This window comes from Vanrija pseudolonga, chromosome 6 (genome assembly GCF_020906515.1).
Source record: "Vanrija pseudolonga chromosome 6, complete sequence".
Lineage (NCBI taxonomy): Eukaryota > Fungi > Basidiomycota > Tremellomycetes > Trichosporonales > Trichosporonaceae > Vanrija > Vanrija pseudolonga.
The window spans coordinates 1,071,782-1,099,408 of NC_085854.1; the positions used below are offsets into that span (position 1 = coordinate 1,071,782).

General features: G+C 61.3%; 8 protein-coding genes across 8 annotated transcripts; 5 read left to right on the plus strand and 3 right to left on the minus strand.

Moving 5' to 3' along the window:
* Window positions 1-1,015: 1,015 nt before the first annotated feature.
* Window positions 1,016-2,628, plus strand: vcx1_1 (Vacuolar calcium ion transporter; the record flags this gene model as incomplete). The annotated part of the gene is made up of 2 exons (XM_062774725.1): window positions 1,016-1,161; window positions 1,254-2,628. The coding sequence occupies 2 exons, from the start codon at window positions 1,016-1,018 to the stop codon at window positions 2,626-2,628; spliced, it is 1,521 nt and encodes a 506-aa protein (XP_062630709.1).
* Window positions 2,629-2,979: 351 nt separating this feature from the next.
* Window positions 2,980-4,182, plus strand: psmg2 (Proteasome assembly chaperone 2). Its single transcript, XM_062774726.1, has 6 exons — window positions 2,980-3,096; window positions 3,135-3,288; window positions 3,339-3,397; window positions 3,433-3,548; window positions 3,592-3,878; window positions 3,916-4,182. Exons 1-6 carry the CDS (start codon window positions 3,019-3,021, stop codon window positions 4,011-4,013), a joined length of 792 nt encoding a protein of 263 aa, XP_062630710.1. The 5' UTR covers window positions 2,980-3,018; the 3' UTR covers window positions 4,014-4,182.
* A 1,174-nt stretch (window positions 4,183-5,356) lies between these two features.
* Window positions 5,357-8,868, plus strand: SPA2 (the record flags this gene model as incomplete). Its single annotated transcript, XM_062774727.1, has 4 exons — window positions 5,357-5,711; window positions 5,768-5,905; window positions 5,953-8,468; window positions 8,518-8,868. The coding sequence occupies 4 exons, from the start codon at window positions 5,357-5,359 to the stop codon at window positions 8,866-8,868; spliced, it is 3,360 nt and encodes a 1,119-aa protein (XP_062630711.1).
* A 361-nt stretch (window positions 8,869-9,229) lies between these two features.
* Window positions 9,230-11,270, minus strand: ILV1 (Threonine dehydratase, mitochondrial; the record flags this gene model as incomplete). The annotated part of the gene is made up of 5 exons (XM_062774728.1): window positions 9,230-9,498; window positions 9,553-10,068; window positions 10,106-10,897; window positions 10,941-11,209; window positions 11,263-11,270. 5 exons carry the CDS (start codon window positions 11,268-11,270, stop codon window positions 9,230-9,232), a joined length of 1,854 nt encoding a protein of 617 aa, XP_062630712.1.
* Window positions 11,271-13,690: 2,420 nt separating this feature from the next.
* pdxT (Pyridoxal 5'-phosphate synthase subunit PdxT) lies at window positions 13,691-16,780 on the minus strand. The gene is made up of 5 exons (XM_062774729.1): window positions 16,461-16,780; window positions 16,362-16,422; window positions 16,067-16,313; window positions 14,745-15,975; window positions 13,691-14,696 (listed from the first exon to the last, which is right to left on the minus strand). Exons 1-4 carry the CDS (start codon window positions 16,577-16,579, stop codon window positions 15,647-15,649), a joined length of 756 nt encoding a protein of 251 aa, XP_062630713.1. The 5' UTR covers window positions 16,580-16,780; the 3' UTR covers window positions 13,691-14,696; window positions 14,745-15,646.
* A 2,566-nt stretch (window positions 16,781-19,346) lies between these two features.
* Window positions 19,347-21,288, plus strand: SPBC21B10.07_1 (putative glycosidase). The gene is made up of 3 exons (XM_062774730.1): window positions 19,347-20,794; window positions 20,844-20,965; window positions 21,048-21,288. The coding sequence occupies exons 1-3, from the start codon at window positions 19,618-19,620 to the stop codon at window positions 21,072-21,074; spliced, it is 1,326 nt and encodes a 441-aa protein (XP_062630714.1). The 5' UTR covers window positions 19,347-19,617; the 3' UTR covers window positions 21,075-21,288.
* Window positions 21,289-21,506: 218 nt separating this feature from the next.
* tma20 (Translation machinery-associated protein 20) lies at window positions 21,507-22,574 on the plus strand. The gene is made up of 4 exons (XM_062774731.1): window positions 21,507-21,561; window positions 21,641-22,027; window positions 22,090-22,440; window positions 22,491-22,574. The coding sequence occupies exons 1-4, from the start codon at window positions 21,551-21,553 to the stop codon at window positions 22,525-22,527; spliced, it is 786 nt and encodes a 261-aa protein (XP_062630715.1). The 5' UTR covers window positions 21,507-21,550; the 3' UTR covers window positions 22,528-22,574.
* A 1,523-nt stretch (window positions 22,575-24,097) lies between these two features.
* On the minus strand, window positions 24,098-27,474 carry LOC62_06G008207 (uncharacterized protein). The gene is made up of 9 exons (XM_062774732.1): window positions 26,858-27,474; window positions 26,604-26,756; window positions 26,525-26,550; window positions 26,114-26,404; window positions 25,825-25,891; window positions 25,552-25,750; window positions 25,296-25,491; window positions 24,871-25,243; window positions 24,098-24,822 (listed from the first exon to the last, which is right to left on the minus strand). The coding sequence occupies exons 1-9, from the start codon at window positions 27,025-27,027 to the stop codon at window positions 24,354-24,356; spliced, it is 1,944 nt and encodes a 647-aa protein (XP_062630716.1). The 5' UTR covers window positions 27,028-27,474; the 3' UTR covers window positions 24,098-24,353.
* Window positions 27,475-27,627: the final 153 nt, after the last annotated feature.

The following is a 27,627-nucleotide window of genomic DNA, read 5'->3' on the forward strand; positions in this document are numbered from 1 at the left end:
AATCGCCGGGGTTTGGAGTTATAGGGAGGGGTATGGAGTCATGACGGATGACCGAGGGAGATGTCGCTCCGAGGTTTGGTGTTTCGCCGCCAGTGGAGCAACAAGTGGGGCAAACACAACACCTCATGGTACTAGCGCCACCGAAGCACCAATACACAGCTCACGTGAGCATGTCTGCGCAACGTGGAGCAGCGGAGCAGCACGCCGAGACACCAAAACAGAGGACGAAGGCCAGACCTTGCCTTAAAGGTAGGGCCGAATAACTGCCCACCTTCCTTTTCCCCCGTGGCGCGTGGCAATGCCAAGCCTCCGCTACCTCGGCCAAGCCCTTGATCCGGCACCACAAGCGAGTGCTTGGCACCGTCATGCTCGTCCTGTGCCGCTGCCTGCCAGGTTGGCCGGGTGACGCGTCCACGCACGTTGATGCTGTGCAGCGTATCGGTGTGAGTGTGCGTGTTGCCACCGGCAGTCAAGGCCGTGCTTCTAGCACTATCGGGGGGTGTTGACTCACTGGTGCGCGCTGCTCTCGTGCCGTGCCGTTGTCGTGCAGGCCATCGCATTAGGCCGGTACCGTCGTGTCGTGTGGACGGACGCTCCCACCCCCCCTCCCCCTCCCGCTGCTCATTAACAACCCCTCAGCCCCCCAATCTCTCAATCACCCATCACACGACCCGCATGGCCAATACTGTCCTCATCACCGACGCCGAGCCCGAGCCCGATATACGAAGCTGTATAGATGGCTCCAACTCAAATGATCAACCACCACACGATGGCGCGCGTGAGCGCGCCGCTGCGCCTGCGATCTCGCCGCCGGCGGCCATCATAACTGGGCCCACGGTGGACGACCTGCAGAATAAACTACCCTCCCCCGCAGACTCCGCGCCCCCAAAGCATGTCAACCATGCCTATGGCGACGACTGGGCCGAGCCGACGTACTGGCGCAGCTTCAAGGTGAGTGGCACGGTGTGGCGTGTCGGCCAAGAAGGATGTGGGCTTTGCTGACTCACCACAGAACATGATCCGCTCCGTCCCCGTGATGGTCGCCCTCCCGGCCATCCTCCCGATCGCATGGGCACTGTACTTTACGCACCAGAACCCGGTCGCCGTGTTCGTGTGTAGCCTGCTCGCGATCATTCCCCTTGCCGGTGGTCTGGGTTTCGCGTGAGTGTGGCGGGGCAGTGGCGTGTGGCGCGAAGGGTCGTCGCGTCGCCACTGCCTCTTAGCCTTCTGCAACACTGCTAACATTCCCGCAGCACCGAGGAACTCGCCATCCGCGCAGGCGATGCCTGGGGAGGCCTGCTCAACGCAACCTTCGGTAATGCCGTCGAGCTCCTCATCGCCATCCTCGCCCTCGTCAAGGGCGACCTTGACATCGTCCAAGCCTCCATGGCCGGCTCGATCCTGTCCAACATCCTGCTCGTCCTCGGCATGTCGTACTTTGCAGGCGGCCTGCGCTTCCACGAGCAGCTGTACGCCGTCGTCGGCGCCCAGACGCACATCTCGCTCCTGGGTATCTCGATCGCGGCCGTGCTGCTCCCCGAGGCATACCACCTCGCATGGCCATCCACCGTCTCCGAGGTGGCCGGCACGCCCGCGCCGACCTCGTCCTCGCCCACGCTCCGCGGCCTCGGCACCATGGATCCCCGCGAACAGGCCAAGATCCTCGCCATGTCGCGCGGCCTAAGCTTCATCCTGCTGGCCGTGTACGGCATGTACCTCACGTTCCAGCTCTGGACCCACGCCTACCTGTTCAAGGTGGCGCGCGAGGCGCCCGACTCGCTCCCGCCCCCGTCCACCGCCCACGTCTTCCCCAAGCCCCACTGGGTGCCGTCGCTCCACACGGTGCGCAGCAACAACGAGAGCAAGGAGGAAGTGCGCGTCAGCATGACGCTGTCGTCGCCCCGCGCGCGCACCCCGTCCACCGACGCCGACGAGCTCGCAGGAAGCACGCTCTCGCCTCACTCAGCCGCCGCCGGCCGTAACCGCGCCAACTCGGCAGCAAGCAGCAACCTCCTCCCGCCAGGCCAGGACCTGCGATACCGCGATCGCCGGGCTGAGAGCGAGCGCTCGGCGTCCGTCTCGTCGCACGGCGACGAGGAGCGTGCCGTCGCCATGGCACCGCCCAACCCCCGCCTTGTCGTCCCGCACGCCAAGCCCCGCGCAAAGATGTGGTTCGCCGTCGCCGCCCTCGCAACGTGTACCGGCCTCGCTGGTCTCACTGCCGAGTGTCTCGTGCACTCGATCGACGGCCTGACGGAGCGCACCAACGTGTCGCGCGAGTTTGTCGGTCTCATCTTGATTCCAGTCGTCGGTAACTCGGTGGAACACATCACCGCCGTCACCGTCTCGCTCAAGGACCGCCTCAACCTCTCGCTGTCGATCGCCGTCGGCTCCAGTGTCCAGGTATCGCTCTGTTTGCTCCCCATCCTCGTGCTGGTCGGCTGGGCCATCGGCCAGCCCATGAGCCTGCTCTTCGACACGTTCGAGACCATCTGTCTCGTCATCGCTGTCGTCCTCGTCAACTTTGCCATCGCAGACGGCCGCACAAACTACCTCGAGGGCTTCGTCCTCATGTGTACGTTTGTCGCCATGGCCCTCTGTTGTTGGTACTACGACCCTATTAGCTAGCCTCTTCAAGTACGACCCGTATCTAGCTAGTGGGATTGATATGGGTTAGCCTCAACTGCTTCCCTTGTTTTTTGAATCTCGCCGAGATTGCCATTTCTTCGTAGCTTGCCGAGGGCCTGAGGGCCCCCTCAGGCTCTCTCCCATGCATATGTTTTGTTTACGACATTCCAAACCCAGCCCAGTGTTACACAATGCAGCTAAATCGGCGCCATGGATGGCAGACGCCGTGGTGCGATTGCCATGCGCGTGTGCCACAACCACGTGGCACGCTTGCTCGTCGAGCCAAAAGTCAATGATCGCTGCGTCATTGTCACCGCGGCGCAATAACAATCTCGACCAGGTCGACCTTTCCTCGACCCGACTCGTAGCTCACCCACAAACACCACCATCATGCCAGCAGCAACAGGACCCCTCTACCCCGTCACGGGCTTCGACATTAGCTCGCTCAAGGGCGCGACGCTCATCATCGTGGGTTCTGCAATGCGCGCCGCACCACTGACCTCCAGCCCTCCGTGTCCCTCGGCAACGTCCCCCAGCTCGCGGCCGACCTCATCGTGTCGTCGCTCGGGCTCAAGCGCGTCGCCTTCCTCGGTACAGGTAACACGACTGCGCCGTTCGCCGGCCGCGGCGAGGACGGGCTCGTGACTGGCGGTCTTGAGTGTGAGCTGGCGGGTCGTCATCAGGAGGCGCAGGCAGCTGACAGGCTACAGTGTACGGCGCTGCGGGCCAGCCCATCTTCGTGCTCCTCCAGCGCGCCCCAACACTCAAGGTGGGTGCCAAAGTACGGTTGAACTAACCCATCAGACCAAGAAGGACGCGCACGTCGAGCTCATTTCGGCCCTCGCGCACAACTACGGCGTGGACGTCACACTCGTCCTCACGTCGCTCGACGCAGCCAACCAGGACGACGCGCAGCTCTTGTGGGTTCCCAGAACCTTGCTCGCGTACCCGCTAACAGCTCAGGACACCACACCAAGCCGTCGTCCCGCCAACGCCGGCACCGCACCCTGTGCTCGGTCGCCTGGCGCAGCTCCCAGCCCTCCGTCTCACGCTCGAGACGAACACCCGCGCACCCGCAAAGGAGACGACGACGTATCCGCCCTTCCTTCCCGGTGCGGGGCTGACGCGCCGTATCTTGGCTGCTGTCGCTGACGTGCCCTCCGGCGCCGTCTCTGCGTGGGTTGTCGAAGGCGACAACCGTGGCGACGCGCACGCGCTTGCTGCTGTCGCTCTTGGCGTGCTTGGGATTGGTATGTGCAATGGCTCTGACGTCGCTGACAGCTTCAGAGACGCAAATCACCGAGCCTTCGACCTGGAAGGGGCTCTTCGGGTCTGCTGACGGGTGGAGCGGTGGTTCTGGGCTCGACGCCGAGATCTACGGCTGAGGAGACAGACATCTGATGGGAACGGGACAGCGCCGAGTTTCCTTCGGTGGGAACCATTCCAACACAAAGGACCTGGCACGGGCATCTAGACGACGGTGCCCGAGAGATGTAGCTACGGCAAGCTGTGGCATGGAGCCGTGCCACAAATGTACACTTTATGCGCGTTGCACCGTGTCGCATCTGACGGACGAGGACACGGACGCGGAGTGCGAGCCAAGCCGGTGCCGCGCTGCGTCGTAACAGTCCAGAACAGTCTGCACACACGCGCTTCGTACACCAGGGGTTGTGGGGCCAGTCGATGCACACTGACGCGATGTTGACTGCACCCAAGATGGGCGTCGAGACCCATCAGAGGAGCTCGAGGCTAGGGGACGCGCCGTTTCATGTCGCTGGGGTCTGGGTGTTTTTGGTGTGCCTTGCGTCGTGGCAAAGGTCATTGCGAGAGTGAGTGAGCCTTAGTGGTGGCGCCGAGGGGAAAGTTGTGAGCGCCGGCTCGGACATTAACGCTGGTGCGTCGTGCGTCGTCGCATTGACCCCTCTGACACGGCGTGAGTCTGAGTCGGTCTGCCAGTCCATGTCTCAGCCTCGCGTCCACTGTTGTTGCGGTCATGGTTGTTGGTTTTTTGGGCCAACCTTAGGGACCCAACAAACCCTTTAGGACCGGAAGTAAGGCACGGTATAAGCAAAAAAATAGTCCCGCTAGTGCCAAATGGCCCAGCCAGCCAGTGTTGTGTGCAGCGTGAGATCAGTCAACACAACAAAGGCAGCAAGTGACCACACGGACACTGGGCGGCGTGCGTACTCTCACTGCTGTTCCCCCTTGCTCGTGCCCATACCTTGCCTTCGTCCGTGTCGCTCTCTCGCCGTTGCCCAACTCTATCTACATCGCCCTTCCCTCTACTGCAGGTCCCCACGCGCGGCCTCGGTTCACAACAACGCCCCCGTCGACCGACAACCGCCGCCCAATCGCCCGCCCGTCGCCGTTGACGACGCGTTCAACCTAATCGTACCTTGCGGTCCACACTCTTGGGATCACATCACGGCCATCAACCACCACCACCACCGCAGCAACCACCACCACACGACCCGAGCAACCACCCACCCGCCGCCTTCCCTCGACGCCTCGTTGACGCCTGCTTTTATCCACACGCACACGCACACGCTCGTTAATCTATCCACGGACATTTCAACAACTTGGTCGCCAACTCGCACCAAGCAAGAGCAGACGCAGTCAACAGCTCAATCCCCGGCAGGTCCCTTGGTCGTCGCCGCCGTTACCATCCCCCTCTTGTCCATCACCCCCCTAATCCCACCACCTCCTCCGCATCAACACTTTGACGGCCATGGCCACCCGCTTCGGCGCGGCGGTACCCCAGGCCGGCGCTGCCGCCCACAACTTTCCTGGCTACATGGCCTCGCCGGGTAACAATGCCGTCCCGCTGCCTGGACAAGGGGGTGCAAGCGGCACCCCTCGCCCAGCATACATGCGCCTGCCGTCCTCGGGCTCGTCGCCAAACTTGCATGCCATGGGCAACCAGCCTGGTACGCCGATGGGTCCTGGCCCCAACCAGGTGCTGCTGCAACAACGGACAGGACCAGCGGGTGCCCCTGGTTCGCTGCGCAAGAAGGACACCAAGGAGACGGCCTGGGTCCACTGGCGCGCGTTGAAAGACTTCCTCGCAGCTTGGGCAGAGAAGGGTAAGTCGCGGTCGAGGAGGCTACGCGTCCGAGGTAGAGAGGCTGACCTTGTCCAGAATCACCAACAGCCCGCGCAAGCGCTCGCGAGAAACTGACGCGCCTGACGCGCTTACAGTTCCTCGAGCTCAGCACCGACGTCTACGACGAGCTCATGCGTCGTTTGAGCGTGGAGAATGGCCACCCAGATGGGCAGAGTACGTCGCGACGAGACAACAGCTACGCGTGCTGATCCCCTTCACAGTGGTTCTTCCGTTCCTTCCCGTTCGCGACGACTTTCACCCCAAGCGAAACCAGGCAAGACAAAAGCTTGCGACGCTGCCCAAAAACAGGTTCAAGGATCTGGCCTCAGATGTCTTCTTCGAGCTGCGTCGTCGCTATCCCGAGTTTGAGGACGACAACCAGTCTGTTACACACGAGAAGGCCCCATACGACGAACCCCCAGCGCCTGGGCCTGTGCCCCTTCAGCAAGGACACCGCACTAACCCGTCTGGCGGTAGCCTGAGGAATGTCTCCAACGACACCCAACGACCGGGGCACCACCGAGCAGGATCGTCAATGGGTAGCAGCGTCAGCGGGGGCGGCGGCGGCCCGCTTGTCACAAACGGGTCCCGCGATCAACTCGCCAACCTGACTTCTGCGACCAACGACGTTGTGGTTCCCAACAAGAGCCGCCTGCACGAGGAGGAGATTCAGGTCCCATATGCCCGCGACAGCCAGGAGGTCGACATGACGGGTGGTCGCAATGTGAACGGCGTCGGTCCCAGCGGGCTACGTGAGCGTTCCGACGAGTCTTTCGAGAGCGGCCAGGTCGACTCTTCAGCGACATCACCGCCCCGCGAGCGTCTCATGTCGCCAACGACCGACGAGTCGCAGTCGCAATACCTCGACCGCATGTCGTTCACGTCCAACATGACATCTGCAACGCGGGCCAAGGGTGCCGGCATCACGTCGCCAAACGGCTGGGACGATCACGAGCAAAAGCTCCGCGCCGACTACGAACTGCGCATTGCCGGGCTCGAGAGGCGGCTACAGATCGCCGAGACGGAGCGCGACGAGGTCAACCGCGAGCTCGGAGACGAGCGCGAGCGCCGCAGGGATCTGGAAGACGAGGTGCGCGGTCACAAGGAGCGCGCCACCACGCACGCGTCATCCCTCCGCTCGATCCAGAACGAACTCGATGTCGCCCGCGACAGCGCCAATGCCGTCCGCTCCCAGGGAGACCAGACCACACGTCAAGCTCAAGAAGAGATCAGCCAGTGGCGCGAACGTTGCGAAGGTCTGGAGGACGAGCTGCGCCGTCTCGAGGAGGAGCACGCTCACCGCACGACGACCGACGTCCGGACATCGCCAGGCGGCGGTGCTGGTGGTGCAGACAGTGCCCTGGTTGCTGAGCTGCAGGCAGAGATGCGTTCGCTCGTCCAGGAGCTCCAGGAGCAGTCGGACCGGTACGACAAACTCGTCAACGAGCGCGAGCGTGAGCAGGAAACCAGGGAGAAGCTCGAGGTCAGATTGGCAGACTACAAAAAGCAGTTCAACGCTATCCGCATCGAAATGCGCAACCTCAAGGCGACCTCCACCATGTTTGTCTCGCAGCCCCTCACAAACGACCACTTGCCAGCATCGCCAGACGGCAACATTGCCGACGCCCATGTCTCTGCCTTCCAAAACGCAATCGACGGAATGCTCACCGCTGCCCGCTCGTCGCACCCATCAGGCGTCCTTCCTGCCATGAAGGCCGTGGTCGAGGCCGTCACCCAAGTTGGCGAGGACGTCAAGAAGTTTGAAGAGCACCCCAACCTGGATGTCGACGTCAGCCGCCTCGAGTCGCTCAAGTACGAGAGCACGTCTCGTCTGTCCGGCCTCATGTCGGCTGCTCGCAACCACGCCATGGCGTCTGGCTTGTCACCTGTCTCGCTCATTGACGCCGCTGCGGGTCACCTGAGTGCCAACGTGGTAGAGATTATCAAGCTGCTCAAGATCCGTCGCACCGGCTCCATGCGCGAGATTCTCGCCACTCGCGGCAGCATGAGCATAGGCGATATGGTCAAGCGGAGCAACTCGGTGTACAGCAACCCCACCCCCGAGAACGGAGAGAGCGAAGACGACGACACCCAGCCCTTGGTCAAGCGTCCCGCTGGCTCGGAAGAGGAGTTGCGCGACGCTCACGTCACCTCTGGTCGAGATGATCGTCAAAACTCTGGCCCGTACCGCGGCGCCGGCAACTACCCGACGTCGGGTGCGACCATGTCTCCTCCTCGTGCCAACCTGGCTGCAGCTCCGCCACCCAGCTCGTACGACAATTCGCTTCCTTCGTTCCGAATCAACTCGTTCCAATCGGTCACGTCGACTGCGCAGCGCTCCGATTCGTTCGACTTGGAGCGCAAGGGCTCGACGGCTAGCGTGGCAAGTGCCAGCGAGTACAGCAGTGCTCCCACCAGGCGCTTGGTGGAGCCGCGCAACGATCCCTTCACAGCGCCGCCTCCCACACAGCGCAATGGCCCGCCAGTGCCGGTGCCAGCCATCAACACAATCTCGACTTCGCCCAAGACGCACACCAGTGCGTTGCAAGGCAGCATCAGCAGCAGCAAGGCAAGCGACTATGAGGGACATATGCGCGGCCTGTCGCTGGCGTCTGCTGGTAGCAGCTTGGGTGGTTTCCCATCTGCCGGAGCCCACACCACAACATTTGACCAGGCGTACGGACGATACGAACAGAACGGCTCCAGCGCCGACAGCCGGGAATGGGATGATCTCAAGGTAAGTTGAATCTTGCTCCTTCTACGTCGCGTCGCGCTCACACAACCAGCCTTACCTCAACACACAATCATCAGCCTTGGTCAACGCGATCCAGAACCTGCTCGCGGCGATCAGAACGGGTGGCCAGGGCCCTGCGCTCAACGAGCACTTATCCGAGGTCATTGCCATCTCGTCGTCGATCGTTGGCGTCTCGAGCTCGGCGTTGCCCAACCATTTGCGTCCTCAAGGTGACCCCTTGCTCGCCGACTTGGTTAGCAACACGGATCGTTTGAGCGAGGCACAACAATCAGCGGCTCGTGCCGGCGGCTTTGACAAGCAGCTGCGCCAGGGTATTGCAAGTGCAAGCTTTGGCGTCGCCAAGGCCTTAAAGGCGCTGATGAAACTTGGGGGGACGGAGTAAGCGAGAATGCTAAAGTGTGGGGGAGTGATGAGCTAAGGGCTGAAGGTTGGTGATGTAGCTTTGGAAGAGCCTGGCTAGTCACAACAGGCGTTGCGGGGATCGACTTGTCGGCAGCCATGGCGTGGCTGCTGCCCGCGGGGTAGCATCAAGGACGAGAGCAAGACTTAGTGGTATAGATTATAGGATATGCTTTGGGCTCGTGATCCATCCATAGGTTAGGTTACACGCTGCACCGCAATGTACGATACTGCGAATTGACTTCTGTGCATGCAAAACTGGGCATCACCGCTGCCTACAATATAGATCTACCTCGGAAGGCGCGCCTGACGACGGCAATCCGTTTTTATCACTCTCCACGGCTCTAAGCAGTAGGGGTGGCAGCACCGCTCGCCGCGGCGCCGGGGCACATGAAGTACTGGTAGGCAATGTTGTCCGTCTCCTCGACCCAGGGGTAGCCGAGCTGCTCGAGGAACTCGGACAGCGCGCCCTCCGAGCCAGGCGGCACCTGGAGGCCGACGAGGACCTTGCCGACGTCGGCGCCGTGGTTACGGTAGTGGAAAAGGGAGATATTCCAGTCTGGCTTGAGGCTGGCGAGGAAGCGGGCGAGAGCTCCAGGGCGCTCGGGGAAGGCTAGTGGGTGTCAGTGGTGCTTGTTCTCCAGAGTAAGCGAACGCCACGACTCACCAAAGCGGAAGACTCTCTCGTGCTCGACGTTGGCGCGGCCGCCGACAAGATGCCTGACGTGCGACTTGGCAAACTCGTTGTCGGTAAGGTCGCGCCCCTCGATGCCCATGCCGCCGAGGTCGGAGATGATGGTGTCGACCTCCTTCTGGCGCTCGGCGGGGGAGGGGCCAGACGCGGACGACGAGCTCGCCTTGAGGTAGAACGAGCAGATGATGTGGCCGCGCAGACCGGGCGAGAAACGGTACGAGAACTCGGTGACGGCACGCGGGTTGAGGTAGTTGTGCAGCTTGACAAACGATCCAGGGCGCTCGGGCACCTGGAACGACATGAGCACCTCGCGGCGCTCACCGATCTCGGCGCGCTCGGCGACGAAGCGCAGACGGCCAAAGTTCATGTTGCCGCCCGACACGATGGCGATAAACTTCTTGCCGCTGCCCTGCAGGCCGTTGCGCATGATGTGGGCCTTGAGGCCGGCGAGCGCGAGCGCGCCTGATGGCTCGGGAACGGAGCGGGTCTCTGGCGGGTCAGTCCAATCCCACTACGACGAACCCACCCTCGAAGACGTCCTTGATACCAGCGCAGATCTCGTCGTTGTCGACAATGACGACGCCGTCAATGAGCTCCTTGCAGACGCGGAAGGGCTCCTCGCCAACGAGACGAACGGCCGTGCCGTCGGCAAACGGTCCCACCTCGTCGAGAAGAACACGCTTGCCAGCCTTGAGGGAGCGGTCCATGGCGTCACCGTCGACCGTCTCGACACCAAACACCTTGGTCTCGGGGCCGGTCACGCGCTTCAAGTACGCGGCAATACCGGCCAACAGGCCGCCGCCGCCAATGGCGGCGAACACGCCGTCGAGGCTGTTGGGGTCGGCGACCTGCCTGCAGATCTCCATGCCAATAGTGCCCTGGCCGGCGACGACGTAAGGGTCGTCGTAGGGCGGGATAAAGGTCAGGCCCTCCTCCTTGGCGCGGCGGAGACACTCGGCCTTGGCGGCGTCAAAGTCGTGGCCGTGGAGCACGGCGTTGCCGCCCAACCTGCGGACATTGTTCACCTTGATGCTCGGCGTGGCCAATGGCATGACGACGGTCGACGAGATGCCGAGCGCCTTGCCCGACAGGGCGACGCCCTGCGCGTGGTTGCCGGCACTGCAGGTGATGACACCCTTCTTCTTCTCCTCCTCGGTCAAGCTGGCCATCATGTTGTGCGCGCCGCGGATCTTGAACGAGAAGACGGGCTGCAGGTCCTCGCGCTTGAGCCAGATCTCGCAACCCAACCGCTTGGAGAGGTTGGCCGCGTACGTCAAGGGAGTCTCCTGGAGGTTGAGCGGGGCCGAGTAGACTTTGGCTGTGGGAGTTAGAGCTTGCCCCTCGAAGACGAAGCCGCTCACAGGTCAAGATCATGCGCAGGTAGTCGGGGACATCCTGGCCGTTGGGGCCCTTCTCGAGGTACTGCTTGGGCAGCTTGGCATACAGGTGGTCTGGGACGCTCTCGTCTTCTGTGCCGTCCTGCGCATGCTTGGATGACGAGGGAGGGAAGGGTGCCGAGGACGCGTACTCGATGGTGGACGTCTGGTTGGGAGGTGACTTGGCCAATGGAGCCAGGTCGCTGTTGGGGCTGGCGAGGTGGTTATTCCTCGTGGGCACTGGTACTGGCTGGCTGCGGGGTGTGTGAGCGGGCTGGGGTTCGAGGAGTTGGAAGCCTAGACTCACCTAGTCATTGTGATGGTTGTGGACTTTGTGACAGCAAGCTCGTGCCCCTACTTATGTCTTTATCAGAGTCGTCTGCGCGTGTCTGCGTCTCTGCGTCTCTCCGCTTCGCTCGAGCCTTTACCGACTCGAATCAATCTCGCCCGACACAAAAGTCGGATCGGCAGATCACAGCAGCAAGGGGGGAGGCGTTAATAAGATCACAGTGACCCACGTGGCTAATGAAGTACCCCTGTGTTACGTAACCAACTCGGTGACCGATTTCCGCCTCTGCGGTAGCGTCGTCACTCTGTCTGGTCTCGGCGACGCAAGCAGGAAGGACAGCAGCGACACGGCCAACGCGCGCAGCGTGAGACACCACACCAAACCAAGCACCACATCTCAGTCCCAACCCGTCGCCATTTAACTCGTGCCCATCGACACTCACACACTTGCTCAGCCCCACAACTCTGGACACACCCCCACCAACTTCCCATCACTCCCCTCCCGCTGCTGCATCGCTCGCAATGTCTGCGCAGCACAGCCCAAAGGCTGCTCACTACCGCGCGAGCCTTGGCGCCGCACTCGTGAGAGGAGCCTGGGCAGACGCCAACCCGGGCACCGAACCAAACGGCAACCCGCTATCCTGGGCCGAGCTCATTCGCAAGTGGGCAAAACACACGGGCGGAAGTGAGTAGTTTGCATGGCACGCCCGTACCCGGGGATCGCGAGGGCGAGGCTGACAATCGCCCCCACCACTCCTTCCTTCCCAAAGACCCAAATGTCGTCAACGCCATTAGGAACGTGTCCCTCCTGGAACTGTCGCCGGCTCACCACGTCGCCGTTCCCTCCCCCGCACATCTCGCTTCCTCGGCCTCGTCGGGCGACGGGCTCGAGACGGTCGCATCTGGATCAGCCTCGTCGTACATTCATGTGCCGCACCCCTCGCACGCTCCAGGCCGATCGTCCTTTGAGGCAGCCCCACCCCCAATAACATCTCATGCTTCGGCGGCGGCTACAGCGGCTCCCGCACTAACCGGGTCGCGCCGTGGGGCTGCCCACGATGGCGAGGACGGGACCAGCGGTGGTGCGTGGGCAGTTGGCGCCTCGTGGGGGCGCGCCCTCGACTCGTCAAAGGGCGACGAGGTGCGCGAGAGCCTGCGCGCCCTCCCGTCCGCGACACTGAGCCGCGATGAGGCGGTCTCGTCAGCTCTGGCGATCGCGTACCAGCACCATGCGCTGGGCGAGTTCGATCTCGCGCTCGCCGCGTACGAGAGCTTCAACTGGTCGTCGGATCCGCTTGTTGGTGTCGTCCCAGGCGACGCGGCTGTCACTGAGCGAATTCGCGCAAGGACGCTCCAGGGAATGGCGTACGAGCTCGGCTCTCGGCCAGACTCGGCGAGCGCGCTGTCAGCCTACCTCGAAGCCGCGGCGCTCATCGACAAGCTGTCCGCCTCGCCATTGTCGTACCCTTCCTACCTTTCCCCACCAAACACGTCGCGATCGTCACCTGCGCCGTTTGAGAGCCAGCGCGAAGTCTTGCGCCACGTCTCGACGGCGCTCGCTCGCGCGACTGTCATCACTGGACGAGGCACCGACTCGGTTTCGACACTCCGCATCCTGCGCACGTACAACGCCCTGGCCACCAACTGGGCACCATCATTCCGTATCAGCCAGCGCCAACGTATGCTCTCGCTGTACCTCTCGGCGCTGCAGTCGTCGTATCCTGTCAATGGGACACCCCCGGTCGAGCGCTACTTGCTGAACGGTGGCGCGCCATCACGGCAGCCGCGTGCGACCTGGCGTGCCGAGGTCGCCGAGGCTCTGGGAACGAGCCAGAAATCGTTGTCCGATTCGACCTCGTTCCCACGCGCCGGCGAGACCAACCACCCCGTCGTCAACTTTGCCAACCAGGCTGCCGCGTTCGCGACCATCTCGCCTCCGCTCACGCGCGAGGTCATCAACTCGCTGTGGTGGGCGACGACGGTCACGTTCCAGTCGCAGGCTGTCCTGCGTCACCTCACTCGACTTCAGGTCGCTGCCGGCGACGCCGCAGATGCGCGTAGGACGTTTGAGCTTTACGTCAACCTCGTGATCAAGGCTCGACAGGCTCGGTACCCCGAGTCGGCGCTGGAGCTTGCGCTCAACCCCGACGATGCGGCGGCCGAGGAGGTGGCCAAGAATGGTCTTGAGCGTGACTCGGACGCCGAGCACGAGGTGGAACATGCCCACGGGGATCTCGATTCGGACGCGGACTTTGTGTCGGCGTTGTTGGTCGGCTCGCGCCTGCTGCTCCTTGATCTGGACGAGCCATCCGAGGCTTGGCGCTACATCAGCCTGGCCGGCGACGTTGTCAGAATGCACGACGTCCCGCCAGAGCTCACTGCCAAGGTGGAGGAGGCCAAGGGTATTATTCGCTTGTCGATGGCGACCAACGGTGAGTTTTGTTACGGTCGAAGTTTGCTGACGTCTAGTGGCTACTCGCAAGGAGCGTCCCCTGTTCCAGGTCCAGGCGCTGAGCCACCTCCGCGCCGCTGTCACCCTGGACCCTTCGGCGGCGAGCGCATTCTTCCACCTCGCCTACGGCCATGCCATTGCCCGTGAGATTGCCCCAGCTACTGAGGCCATTCGTACTTCGCTTGAGCTCGACCCCCACAATGTTCGCGGCTGGCACCTTCTTACGCTCCTCCTGACCGCAGCCAACAACTGGAAGGGAGCAGAGAAGGCTGGTGAAACCGGTGTGGCGCTCTGGGAGTCGGACGATACCACAGATGAGGTGGAAAGCGATTCGGAAGCGAACGGCGCACGACCTCTACTCCTCTCTTCTGGGGAGAACTCGGTTGCTACCTCGTCGCCATCTCCACGAGTGGACAAGGCCCAGAGGCTGGAGGCCGTTATTCAGCTCCGCATGACCCTGAACGTGATCGCCGAGAAGCTGTACGGCCCGGACGTCGCTCTCGAGCGCCAAACCCAACTCTTTAGCTTCTTCTCCCAGCGCTCCGAGGCGGAGCGTTCTGGCAACACCGCTCGCAAGCGATCGGACACCTTCTCAACGAGGGTGACGGACAGACCTGTCTCGGGCCGCGCAAGTGACAGCAGCATGGTGCCGTACGACCTTGGAGGAAGCTACGTGATCACGCCGATCACTGATGTGCACGTGTCGCCGCCTTCGCCCACGCCAGCCGCATCACAAGCCCAGTCAACTGCGAGTGGCGCCGCCAGCAGTACAGGCACGGTGACTGGTCCGCCTACCTCCAACTCGAATACTCCTCGTAAACAGAGCGACTTCTCTGACCTTTCGCTGGATGATGGCAACCGGAGGCTCGGACCACGCCGCGCCATGCTTGCGCACAGGAGGAGTCTTCTCAACAAGCACCTGCATGTGCCTTCTGTGGTGCGTAGCGGCAACGGCCGGTCGGACGGTCGATCGGAGACTTTGCGGGCCGCGAGCACCCCAAGTAAGTGATGACTTCTCTTTTGTTTTGTGAATATGCCTAACGTCTCAGGCCTGGCACTCCAGCCCCAGCACCGTGCACGAACGCCATCGGCATCGACGATCGCTTTGTCGATCGCCCCGACTGCTGTTCATTCGCACTTCCGTGGCGCACGCTCCATTGCTCCACCACCTCCACCCCCTGCCAAGAACGCTACGCCGCGTTCCCCCACCGAGGCTCGTATTCTTTCCGACCTGTGGCTCATGTCGGCGGCTTCGTTCCGACGTTCTGGAAAGCCCGAACAGGCATTGGTTGCTATTGAGGAGGCCGAGACGATTGCACCGGACAACCCAAATGTTTGGGTCCAGCTTGGCATGTTCCACCAGGCATGCGGCCATGTCGACCCGGACGGCAAGCCGTCGCAGGCGCTCGCTGCGTTCACCAAGTCGCTGCTGCTCCGCCCGGACCACCCTCCAGCCGTGGTGATGCTGGCACGCCTGTACCTCGGGCAGGGTGATGTCGATCTCGCCCATTCGCTGCTGTCGCAGTTGACCCAGGACCGCGGATGGGACGTCCCCGAGGCGTGGTACACGCTCGGCACAGTGTGCGACAAGCAAGGCCGGCCTTCGGCTTCTCGAGAGAGCCTGTTGTACGCGCTCGAGCTTGAGAGGTCGCGCACGTGCCGCCCTCTTCCTGACGCGCTGCCTCCGTGGCTCGAGTAGATTCTTGGAATTTTAGTAGTTTGTTCTTGTCTTGTGCGGTGGACCTCATGAACATTGATGGTTCAATGCTGAAGTTTACATATTCCATCATACCTACGCACGCTCTATGCATCAATCTAGACATGTCGAGTGGGGTGGGTGGGATTATGCAGATGTCCCAAGATGCAAGTAAAGTCAAGCCGCCGAGTCACGAGCCCAGCCGAGCCGAGCCTCAGCCTCGTCGAGGCGGAGGACAGTGTGTCCATGGCGCCACTATCGCCCAAGGACGCACGACTCGATCCAGTACTGGTGCACGCGTGCGTCTCCGCTCAACTCGGGGTGGAACGAAGTGACGAGCTTGCGGCCCTGGCGGAGCATGACGTACGGCGTCGCCTCGACGTCGGGCGCGCCGAGCGCGCTGTCGGCCGGAGGCGGGGCGGGCACGCGCTCAGCAGGCAGCGAGGCAATCACCTCGGTGGTGTAGTTTGGCGACGCGACGAGCGAGTGGACCGCCGGCGCGCGGATGAAGATTGCGTTGAAGGGCCGTTCGGGGTTGGCGAGGGCTGGGATGGAGATTTCCTGCTCGAAGGATTCGAGCTGGCCTGGGGGCGTCGTCAGTGGGCTGCTTTCCACTCTTCTTCACCGCTACCCCCTCGTCTTCACCCCCCCCCCTCCCCCCCACGCCGCACTCACCACCGTACAAGTTGCGCCAAACGCGCAGCCCCTGCATGCCGCCCCACGCCGCGCCGTCGCCCTTGCGCTTGCCGCCCCCGACGCCGTCCGCGTCCGCCATGAGGATCATGCCCGCGCACGTGCCGTACACTGGCCTCTCGGGGTCGGCGACGAACGCCTGCAGGAGGGGGAGGAGGCCGGCCGTGCGCGCGGCCACGCGCGTGATGGCCGTTGACTCGCCGCCTGGGATGACGAGGGCGTGGCAGGTCTGCGCGGGTGAGCTTACATCGCATTAGATAACGAGCACGACACCCACGGCCAGCTCCTCGGGCGTGCGCACGGCAATGGCCTTGACGGTGTGTCCCTTGACCCGGACGCTGGGGTCAGTAACTGATGGTGCTGGTCGCCCGCCTACCTCTCGAGATAGTGGATGTGCTCCGCGAAGGCGCCCTGCAGAGCCAGCACGCCAACAACGAGCGTCTCGGGCAGGGAAGCGATGGGCGTGTCGGCCGCCAGTGGGGTGTCGAGGGCCATGGTGTGTGTGTGGTGCGAGTAGTGGAGAGGAGTGAATGCACAACAGAGATGTAGCAGTAGCCCTTGCACTCGCAGACGTCGGTCGACTCGCGATTAGATTGTGTTGGAAATTCCAGTATTCGTCTGCAGTCAGCAGTGAGCGCACGTAGCCGACGCCACTCTGCCAAGCATCGCAGTGGGACGAGTGGACACGGCCCAGGCTGGCAGCTGGCAGTCTAAGCGCGCTCGTAAACGACACGGAAATGTGCTCCACAGCAACGTAGCCGCGTAGCCGCAAAGCAACAATGTTAAGCGGGGGTATTTTCTCGCGTGTGACGCACGCGAAAGACATGCGACGTCACGTGATCCCACCCCGCCCACCTCGATCAGATCGATCAGACCGACACCTCCATGCGTCCACCTCGTCGTCTCCATTCCTCGCGCCTGCCCAGCCAGTCCAGCCCCGCGCACCATGTTGGTCTGCAGGGCTCGGTGTCGGGTCGGGTGTCGCTATCGTCGAGGTGGCGGTCTGGAATGTGTCGGTGGGCGGCCGCGCGACTCGATTGGGGTGGTGGTGGTGGCAGCTGCTTTCGGTGGTGGTGGGCACTGCGACGCTGCTTCCTTCGCTACTTCCGCCCTGCCTGATCCGACTGCGTGGGACTGACACGCCGGACCCGCGGCCCGCGGAACATTGTAGACCCACAGAGTTGGAGCCGGCTCGCAGGCAGGTAGGTCAGACAGCCCCCCCCCCCCCCCGAGACAAGGCACACGGCGATCTGGCATGTCTATGTATGGCAACTGGTGTGTGGGAGCCGCGAGTATGCGATTCATCTCCGCGGGGATGCAGGTGCTAGTGCTGATAGATGCCGAGTAGAGCATGTGTTGCAGCTGCTGCTCCTCCAGTTGCAGCTCTCGCTTCGCCTCCGACACACAACTTGCCACACTAGCCGTGCCTTTCCCCCACCCATGCCGAGTAGGCATGGAACATGGAGTGCGGGGATGCCGAGAAGGACGCTTCGATGAATCACGGAGGTGCGTCACTGTGCCCAAAGTGAACAGTCTGGCTGGGCCTCGCCTCGCCTCCGTTGTCGATCAATGTAGCAGACACACAGACCGCACAGACGGTTTCATCGCCTTGCTCGGACATGGTCATGGCCGGTGCCTCCTCTACGTGTAATGCCTTTGCAGCGCAGCAACTGTGTCCAAATATATCACGCATGCTATCTGAATAGGCGGTGGCTACGGTGCTGCGGTGGCCCGGTGTGATCCCGGTCAAGTGGTCTGAATAGGCGGTGGATTAGATCCTGGCAAGAGGCCGGCCACTTGCCGAGATGCTGGTATCGTAGTGGGGCATGATGGATGCATTGGTTGGTTGCTCGCTGCTTGCCACGAACATGCTTCACAGCCAGACAAGCACTTCCCAGCCCTGGCCGTGCCCGCTACCGCTGCAGTAGCCTCAGCCTCAGACACCGCGGCAGCACTGCCTCGTACCGTACCTGCCAGCTGGAACCAGTAGGTACACAGTCATAGAGTACCCGTCCAGCCATCTCGAGCAAAAGGTCATGTTGGCCGCACCACGACTCATGACTGCCCTGGCCGCAGCCCTGAGTCTCTGATGTTGGCCCATCCCATGGATACCCGCCCCCGGTGGCTGTAGGACATGCTCGTAGGGGGCTAGTCGTCGTCATGGGAGCAGCGGCGGCGCTGGCTGGCTGTTGCGCGGGTTTCTTTCTTGCTTGTCCGGCAGCCAGTCTGTTCGGCGACGCATTGATCTGCTGCTGCGTCTGCTGGTGCTGCTGCTGCGTACGACGGCGCGCGCATGTAGCTGCCGGTGCCTCCGCCTCCTCCCAATGTGACTTTGGTTGCTGCGCGTCGTAGTGGAATTTGGCTCTGATTCAGGGCCTAAAGTGACACGCCAATAGTCATTTCGCGCGCGCCCTGCACGCTTATTGTTTTCTGGCCAGGCAGCCAGTGCGCGGCCAGCTTGCCAGCCCAGTTTTGTCCCCAGTTCAGGGTTTGACGCCTGTTGTCTCGCGCGCTTGGTTTTCCTCGGGCCAGTGGGCATTGTAGCGTACGCAGCCACCCCACTGCCGTGCCCAGGTCGGTCCACACACCACTGCACATTCTATGCACGCCCCCCGCCGCCGCACGCACCGACAGACACACCCCACCCACCCACCGACACACACACACTATTCTCCTTCCTCGTTTTACTCCTTCCTTCTTTATTATCCTCCTACTCTCTCTCTACTCTCTTTTACTCTCCCCCCCCCCACCCCCCCTCCTCCTCTCGTAAGTGTACCACCATTCCATCCATCCACTCATGACGGTGGCTGGGAGGCACGCTGCAAGCGGTGATCAAGCCTCCCCTCGCCGCCGTCGCCGTGATTGATGGCATGGATCATGTGTTTGAGACAACGAGCGCCAGTCGCTGACAATGGACCTTCCTTGCTTCCCGCTTCCCACCGCCCATCCCGACAACATGACAACCTTTGCGTCCCGCACGTTCCGCATTACCTATTCTTTCGTCGTCATCCGGTTCCTGTGCATCATTCAACCCATCACCCCCCGTGCACGCCCCCCCATCACCCACTCTCCCCCCCACCCCGCACTGGCCTCCACGCACATGCTTTTGGTTTAAACTCTGAACGCGGCCTGATTGTACGGCCTGGCACGCTCATCCGTTGTCTTGGTACGGCACACAACACTCTCTCGCCATCACTCCCACCCGCCCCCCCGCCTACACATAATCTCTTGGCCTTCAACCTCTCTCCCCTCTCCTCCCCCTCACACACTTCTCCCTCACAACCTGGCATTGTCTTTCCAACACACACTCCATCGTCTCGTGTTTGCTCCATCCTCTCGCACACACACGCTCGCCCCCCTCCCCTCGCACCAATCACCACCCCCTAACAGACCTAGACGCTGTGCGTCAAACAGGACAAATCTATTCGCAGGTCGAACAAGGCGCTAGTCGCTGTCCATTCCCCCCCAACCTCCCCTCCCCATCACCACAAGTCCTTGTTACTTTCACGCATTCTACTACCACACTCACCACCATGAAGTCTGCCATCATTCTTCTCCCCCTCGTGGCTTCGCTGGCGCAGGTCGCCACAGCCTTCCCCTTCATCAAGCGTGCCGCTGCGGGGCCGGACCTCGCGCGCGCCAACAACGAGCGCTCCGGTAGCTTTGTCCACGTTCGTGGACAGGACAGCAAGCGCCTCGTGCGCCGCAAGCGTCCTCACCACGACTGGGAGACGTCGACCCCTTGCACGACTTCCACCGATGCTCCCTCGGCGACCTCGTCCGCCTCGTGGTCCTCGGATGACAACAGCAGCAGTGACTCGTCCTCGTCGTCTTCCGACTCGAACCCCAACACTGGCGGCAACCTCAACGCTTCTCCCCCTGCCTCGGGCACCCGTGTCTCGACCGGCTCGGCTCCTCAGAGTACCTCGGCCTGGCAGCACGTTGAGACCATCTCCGGCCAGAACTTCTTCGACCAGCAGTACTGGAACTTCTGGAGCTACCCTGACCCCACCCACGGCACTGTCAACTATGTTGACGGTAACACTGCTCGCAGCCAGGGTCTCATCTCCGTCAACGGCCAGGGCCAGGCTATCATGAAGGTCGACACCACCCCGCAGGTCCAGGGTGGTCGCAACTCGGTCCGCATCCACAGCAACCGCATCTGGACTGGCGGCATGGTCATTCTCGACGCTGCCCACATGCCTACCGGCTGTGGCACCTGGCCTGCTTGGTGGCAGAACGGCCCCAACTGGCCCGAGGGTGGAGAGATTGACATCCTCGAGGGTGTCAACGACAACACCAACAACCAGGTCTCGCTCCACACTGGCGTTGGCTGCACCATGCCCAACAACCTCGAGTCGAACCAGCTTGGCACAATGTCCACGGGTAATTTTAACCCCTACGACTGCTCGTCTGCCAACACTCAGAACCAGGGATGCGGTGTCATTGATCGCAAGAGCGCCAACTCGTACGGTGCTGGATTCAACTCGGCTGGTGGCGGTGTTTACGCCCTGGCTTGGGCTAAGTCTGGCATCAAGGTTTGGTTCTTTACCCGCTCTGCCGTTCCTCAGGACATCACCTCGGGCAGCCCTAACCCCGACGGCTGGGGAACCCCCGTTGCCAACTTCCCCTCGGACAACTGCAACCCGTACCAGTTCTTCTACGACCAGTTCAACATCTTTGACACGACCCTCTGCGGTGACTGGGCCGGTGAGTTTACATCAAGATGTCGACGTGGCCAAAGCTAACATTTGTTCAGGTGCCGACTCGGTCTGGTCCCAGAGCTGTGCCGCGAGCACTGGCTTCGGCTCGTGCTCCGACTACGTTCTCAACTCTGGAGCTTCGTTTGAGCAGGCGTACTGGGCCGTCAACTCGGTTACTGTGAGTTTGCTTCCCTCGGGACCTCGTTGCCTTGACGATGGCCCTGGCGTTACCCGTAGTTGCACCGCTAACACCGCCGCAGTACTACAACTCGACGACTCTTGTTTAAAGCCCAAGTGGCCTCCTCACACCGCTGGCCGGTGTGAAGCAAAAGTCACGTTAGAGAAACGAGTTTGATACGACCCCCCCGGACCTGACCCCATCGATGTCCCCACAACGTAGACTTTTCCTCGGCACTCGTGTACAACCACTGTTGGTATGCTCAGAATCTATAGAGGGCGCTTCCCGATTTTGGTAGCCAGAATGCAACTCTGTGTAAACAGCTGTGAGGGGCGTGGTGATCGGGACCTCGACGCGCGCCCAGAGCCGAAGGAAGGTTTGATCAAGGGCAGATGTTCTTAAAGATCAGTCGCGTCGAAGATAGCGGATGCAAATTGCCCACGTGTTTGGTCACGGACATGGGTCACGGACATGAAACCCAACTCCATACTACAGATGGACATTTCCATCCGTGTGGTTGTCAACGCGCAACTCGGTATCCATTCGTCTTGATCCACACCCACAGACCTTCACCAAGGATCAACAATGTTCAAGAAGTGCGTCGGCGTCGAGCGTGTCGACATGAAGGCCGACATGCCGACCTTGCTCGCCATTTCGGAGCTAACAATCCCGCAGGTTCAGCCCAAAAGAGGACGTGTCCTCGTCGACCTCGCTCAAGTCGAGCGTGCAGCGCAACATCCGCAACAACCTGCTCGAGCAGCTGCCTCTGCTCACCAAGCCAGCGTACAGGGAAGGCAAGGCATTGGAGCCCGCGCCTGCTGAGCCTGCTCCCGTCGCGGCACCTGAGCCTGTCGCCGCGCCCGAGCCGGAGGAGGACGAGGGCAAGGGCAAGAAGGGAGGCAAGGGCAAGGGCGGCGGCGGTGGCAAGAAGGGCGGCAAGGGCAAGGGAGGCAAGAAGGACAAGGAGGAGGAGGCCGAGCCCGCAGCTGCCGAGGACGAGGGCGAGGCGCTGCTCATCGACGAGATCTGGCCCAAGAAGGAGGCTCTGGGTCTGACCAAGTGGTGAGTGGGGCCGGGCGGGCCGGCGGCGGGGCCTTTTGCTTCGAGCTCACACGCGTCCCCAGCCACGACAGGATAAGCATCTACACTGTCAACCAGGTGCCGCTCTTCTTCAACCACTTTGACGGGCCGTTTGTCCCCACGCTGCGCCTGCTGCACCGGTACCCGGACCTGCTGCCGCATGTGCGCGTGGACCGCGGCGCGATCAAGTTCCTGCTGGCCGGCGCGAACATGATGGCGCCCGGCTTCCTCTCGGCGGGCGGATACCTGCCCGACGGGCTGGAGAAGGACGCCATCGTCGCCATCCACGCCGAGGGCAAGGAGCACGCCACGGGTATCGGCAAGATGACCATGAGCTCGGACGAGATCCGCAAGACGGGCAAGGGTATTGCCGTCGAGGTCATCTGCTGGATTGGGTGAGTGCGGTGCAAGGTGGGGAGTGGGGGTGGTACTGACAACGGCCCAGCGACGACCTGTGGAAGGTGCACACTATCGGCCTTTAGAGCGGTTGACGCGTGAGACGACACTGGACATGATGCATCACATGAGGCTTGACTGGAGGTGGGTCGCGGCGGGGCCTGGTGATGCGTGAGTGGTCAGGCGGTGTGAGCAGAGCGGAGCAGGCCCCCTGGAAGGCTTGCTGGGCATGACGATCGACCACCCGCTGGTTGCCTTCAAGGGGGAGCCCCCCGGGGGGCAGGTTGCGTCGCCCCCGTCGCGCACGCGTAGGTGACTAGGATTTCGGGGGCTGGGATCCGGGGCGGTTGACTGTCAGAAGTCTGAGACGTGGGGCGCATTGCACTTGCAACGCGGCAGCGTGCTGTCTGCTCACGCCCCACACCGTTGCGTGCCGGGCACATACGACAAAGTGGATGCCTGTGTGGGGGCAGGGGCGGCGGTACCACTCCTCCGGCAGTCGCCCCTCGGGCGGCGAGTATGCATGTTAGGACTTGTACAATGATCAGCAGCCCCCTCGGTTTGGTGTGTTCTGCTCAAGCATACACCAAAAACGATTGTTTTTCGCCTCCAACTTGTTGAGCCAAGGGGGTTTCTCCAGTCTGTCGTCCCACAGCTCAACTGTAGCTCTTATGCTACCCGGCATCTTGCAGGTTTCTATCATGGAGTCACCCCATGAGAGGATCCCTTTAGGCCAAGGATTATGATACCGCCCGTCACATTTTGGATCCCGGACCTTATAGGCGGAGGCAATCCCAGTTCAGGTTTGTATTACAAGTTGTAATCGGTAATTCAAAGTTTCAATTAACACCGGGGGGTAAAGGCTCAAGGCGTGTAAATTGAGTTTGAATTACGTAATAACAGCGGCACTCTCTCACATGGAATACGGCGAAGTGCTCTTAACAGTTCAAGCAGCACGTCGTCCAGAATGGACAAAATAAAAGGAGGGTTGGTTGCATAAAAGCTGTCTTTTTGCAGTCACACATTACATGGTGGGCAACAACGCACTGGGCTAACATGCATCACACAATGCACCACGGGGCAATCTTCACTGTAGCATACGTAAACCAACATACATTCCAGAAACACGTCCATGCACACAGACTGAGAAGCCAAAACAAATACCAAGCGGGCCCATCGGCCGAGATAACTCGTCCCGAAAGGAAGGCCCGCAGAGCTGTGCCACCCCCATCGGCAACCTCACGACGCGCCTCCTCGCTCCCGATTATCGTAACGCGCCTTCTCCCCTGCTAAGGTACCCCCCTGGGCCGTCGTAGACACCGGTGCAAGAGGGTCCAGGCGAGCAGGTCTGGCCCTCGCCAAGAGTGGCAGTGCCGTTGACGAGAAGCAGTGCGCGATCCAGGACGAGGGTGGTGGCACTCAAAGCTTCTTCTGGGGCGAATGCACTGCTGTGCGCGAGGTAGGAATCGGCTTTGATCACCACATGGTGGTGGTGCTCGGTATCTTCGCTATCCGCAGCATGCCACATGCTGCCGATTGCCAGTTGCGGCACCACGGCCCTCCCTCCGACTTGCTCTCCACAACGAGCTTCAAGTCGCCTCCCCTCCCAGTCACAGTACTCTGTATGCATTCCATTGGCAACAGCATACGCAGTATAGTCGTAATACTTGGTATCCGTCCGTTCTACGTAAATGGTCATTAGACGACACATTGCACATGTGACGTTGTGAAGTATTAAAGACTGCTAGGGAAGTCTGTGATAATGTAACCTGTATACCTTTAACCCCAAGACGCTGGATCTGGCGGTCCACGCAGACAGACCAGCTTGATATTGTTGACGAGTAACCCCTCCCCTCTAGGTGGGGATTCTATGCTCATATTTTGACCGTGTATGTAAGAGCGTTGCCGTTGTTTAGACGATGCTCTTCTCGACGTCCCGCGCCGAGGTAGCGGGACGAGGGAGTCCCTTGACAGTCGGCTTGAACGACACGGTGTACTTGAGCTTGATGGTGATCAGGTGCATGATCTGGGCGTGGAAAGCGGGGATGACACCGAACAGGATACCGCCGGGGAGCGCGAGGACGTCGAAGACGGCGCGGGGGAAGGGGCGGTACGAGCGGGCAGAGGGCTGTGCACCGAGGCGGTCGGCGAACTGCCAGCGGTGGAGAGCAGCCTGCTGGTGGTAGCGGTCGAAGACAATGATCATGCCAATGGTAGTGAAGAAGAAGAGCGGGCCGAGGTACGACGCCAGGGTCTTGGAGTAGCTGACAAAAATGGCGGAGCCCGAGGCGACGGGGAGGGGAACGAGCTGCACCGGGCTCTCCCAGACGTAGTGAGGGATCTCCTTGAGGACGCGAACGACGGAGAGGATGGTCATGTGGCTGGCAAGTCAGCAAACCCTTGGTAATCCACCCAGCGGTTGCGCTTACCCGATGAGCAGGTGGGCCTCGTAGAGACGCATGATGAGGACGACGAAGGGCATGACCTTGATCTTCTCGCGGCGGGGGAAGGACATGAGAGCCTTCTCATCGCCGTCGTTAAGGCCAAACGAGCTGACAGATGAGGCCTCCTCCTCGCAAATGGTCTCGAGGGGAGTGGACAATCCACTGACAGGGGTCTGGGGTCCCGACGCGACGGTGTCGATCCAAGCAGGGGCGTGAAGCGTGCTCTCGTCCAACTGGGTCTTGTCCTCGAGTGTAAAGACACCGACAGGGGCACCCTGACGGTGAGCCGACTCAAAGTCCTGCTCGCAAGGTCCGAATGCGCGGCGCCACAGGCGGTCAGCACAGTAGCCAGAGTCGACTAAAAAGGCGAGTGAGCTGGTGATCCGGATCATAAACGTGCTTGAACTCACGGGAGCCCCAAAGGTGGCGGACAGCCTGCTTGTATCGAGCAATATGGTCGTTGTACATGCCGACGAAGCCAGTGCTGTCGGCAGCACAGACGTCGAGCTGAGAAGCAGGGCTATAAACAGTAGTGCTGATAACATTGCCGGCGGTGCAGAAGAGAAGCTTGATGTGCTCATGCATGTCCTCGCCAATGGCGGCAGGCTGGTGAGAATTGTTAGCCCCAGAGCACGTTTTGAATGGTTCTCAAGTGCCACAACTTACTCCGGCATCGTGGAAGCCCGTGCTTGAGGCGAGGGTCAGAGCGAGACTGTAGGCACTGGTAGGGATCTTGACGGTCGACTCGGGGTAGATGGTGGACAGACCAGCCATGGCCCACATCATGTCGACCAGGCGGACAGTGACGGGAACCTCGTGGGCATTGCGGTCAAAGACGATGGGTGGCACAAACGTCATGCGGGTGCTGCGCCACGATTAGCAACATGCCGACGCGCTGCGGTTAATTGCCGGTGGGAGCCACGCAGAAAAGCCACATACCGTTCGTCAGCGTTGCGGAGAGCGTAGTGGCAGGTGACTGCCGAAAAGTAGTCTCCCGCAAGTGCGGCTAATGGCGTGTCAGCATCGCTCGACGACGCGTCCCTAGAGCAATCCGCAGCAGCGCAGCACAGCAACACACAGTTGCTGCGCACAACAACCTGCTCACGCGATCCGCGTGAGCCAACGACGCGCATGCGCACACGACATGCCCGTCCTATTCTAAACAATCCGCAGCATTGCTTTGCTGCTGCTGAACTATGCTCATCCCCATCGCCATAACCACACTCACTGTCAGAGTCAATCACGGTAACAACAGTCTTGGCCTCGATGCGCGGGTCGCGCTCCGTGAGCGAGTACCATGCCTGACGGATGGCCCACGACAGGTTGGAGCTCTTTCCGGCCGCCTCGCCCTCGATGCCGCTGGGGTGGAGCGTGTACGAAAGCGAGCCAAACGAGCCTCCGTACTCGTTCATGAGGAGCTCGGCCTTGGTGCGGGCACCACGCTCGCGGGCCTCCATGGCGAGCACGGGGTGGTATTGGCGTGCATCAGGGTGCGTCGAGAGGAGATAAAGCGTTTCGCCTAGATAAAAGATTGGGTCAGCACGCGGTACGTCATCCAAAAGGTTGGTGGAGTCATCGAGAGTGTGTAAACCCTGCCCTGATAGGGAAGCAACTACAATCTCGGCCGCGTCACACTCACGGAGGACGGTAATATCTTCCTCATAGCTATTTCGAGTTGATTAGTGCAAATTGAACCAACCAATGCGCAACACACTCACTTGGGAACAATGACCAAGTGCTGAACGTCCTCGTAGTCGAGGACGTCTGCGTCCTGTGCCAGGCCAGCCCGCTTGGACACGTACTCCGCTCGCCAGTCGGTTTCGGAGTGCTTCTTGACTCCCCGCCAGGCGCGGAACGTGCCATAGATGGTGCTGAGGAGGTCAGCACGGGGCGTGTCGGCGACACCGGGCAGGTCCTCCAAGGTCCTTCCTCGGAGGGAGGAGCACAGCAGTGGCTACGAAACCGTGCTCACCGAAGGTTGACGCCGAGGACCATACAGTGGACAATGGCATTGAAGACGGCAAAACAGACGGGGGCCAAGGCAGGGCCCCAGATGGCGAAGGGGAGGACGAACAAGTGGCTGATGATGGGGAGACGCTGAAGAATGCGCTCCCGCAGAGGTGTGCTGTCGACGGCGGTCATGGTGACAGAGTAGATACTCGGAGGATGACTTGGTGTCGTGAAGAGCTGTTGTCGTGCCGAAAGGTAGGACGCGTTTACGAGCCACACGTTCGACTGGACTGGAAATTTCTTGCCCCCCACAGTAATGGTAGACCTCTAGTACGACTTACGACGCGTAAGACGCGGGGGTACTCGTGGAATGGGCAGATTACCCGCTGTGGAGCAGCGTGCAAGGGCCGAGTAAGACCTCGGACGATAGAGACCACGTTCGTCTTTGTCAACAGCTAGGGGCAGCCGTGCTAATGTTGCCAAGATTAGACCCGCCGTTTGCGACTGCTTTTCGAGCTGCTAGCTTTGACGAGTGGCAAAGAGACTCAGAGTATTGGGCTACCGAGCAGAGGAGAGAGGCCAGCGAGCTAGGACGGGTGTCGAACCGTTACGGAGGTGTCGGCTCAAGTGGAAATCGGGGGATCAAGAAGGACCAAACTTCACCACTGTCCCTCTTGGGCTCTTAAGTAGCCCCAGCATCCTGGGATACTGCAGAGACAGCACAGAGAGACCAAGGCGTTCCTTTGAGATCACCTCATTCCCTGGCTCGGTTTGCATCGCTTTGATCAACCC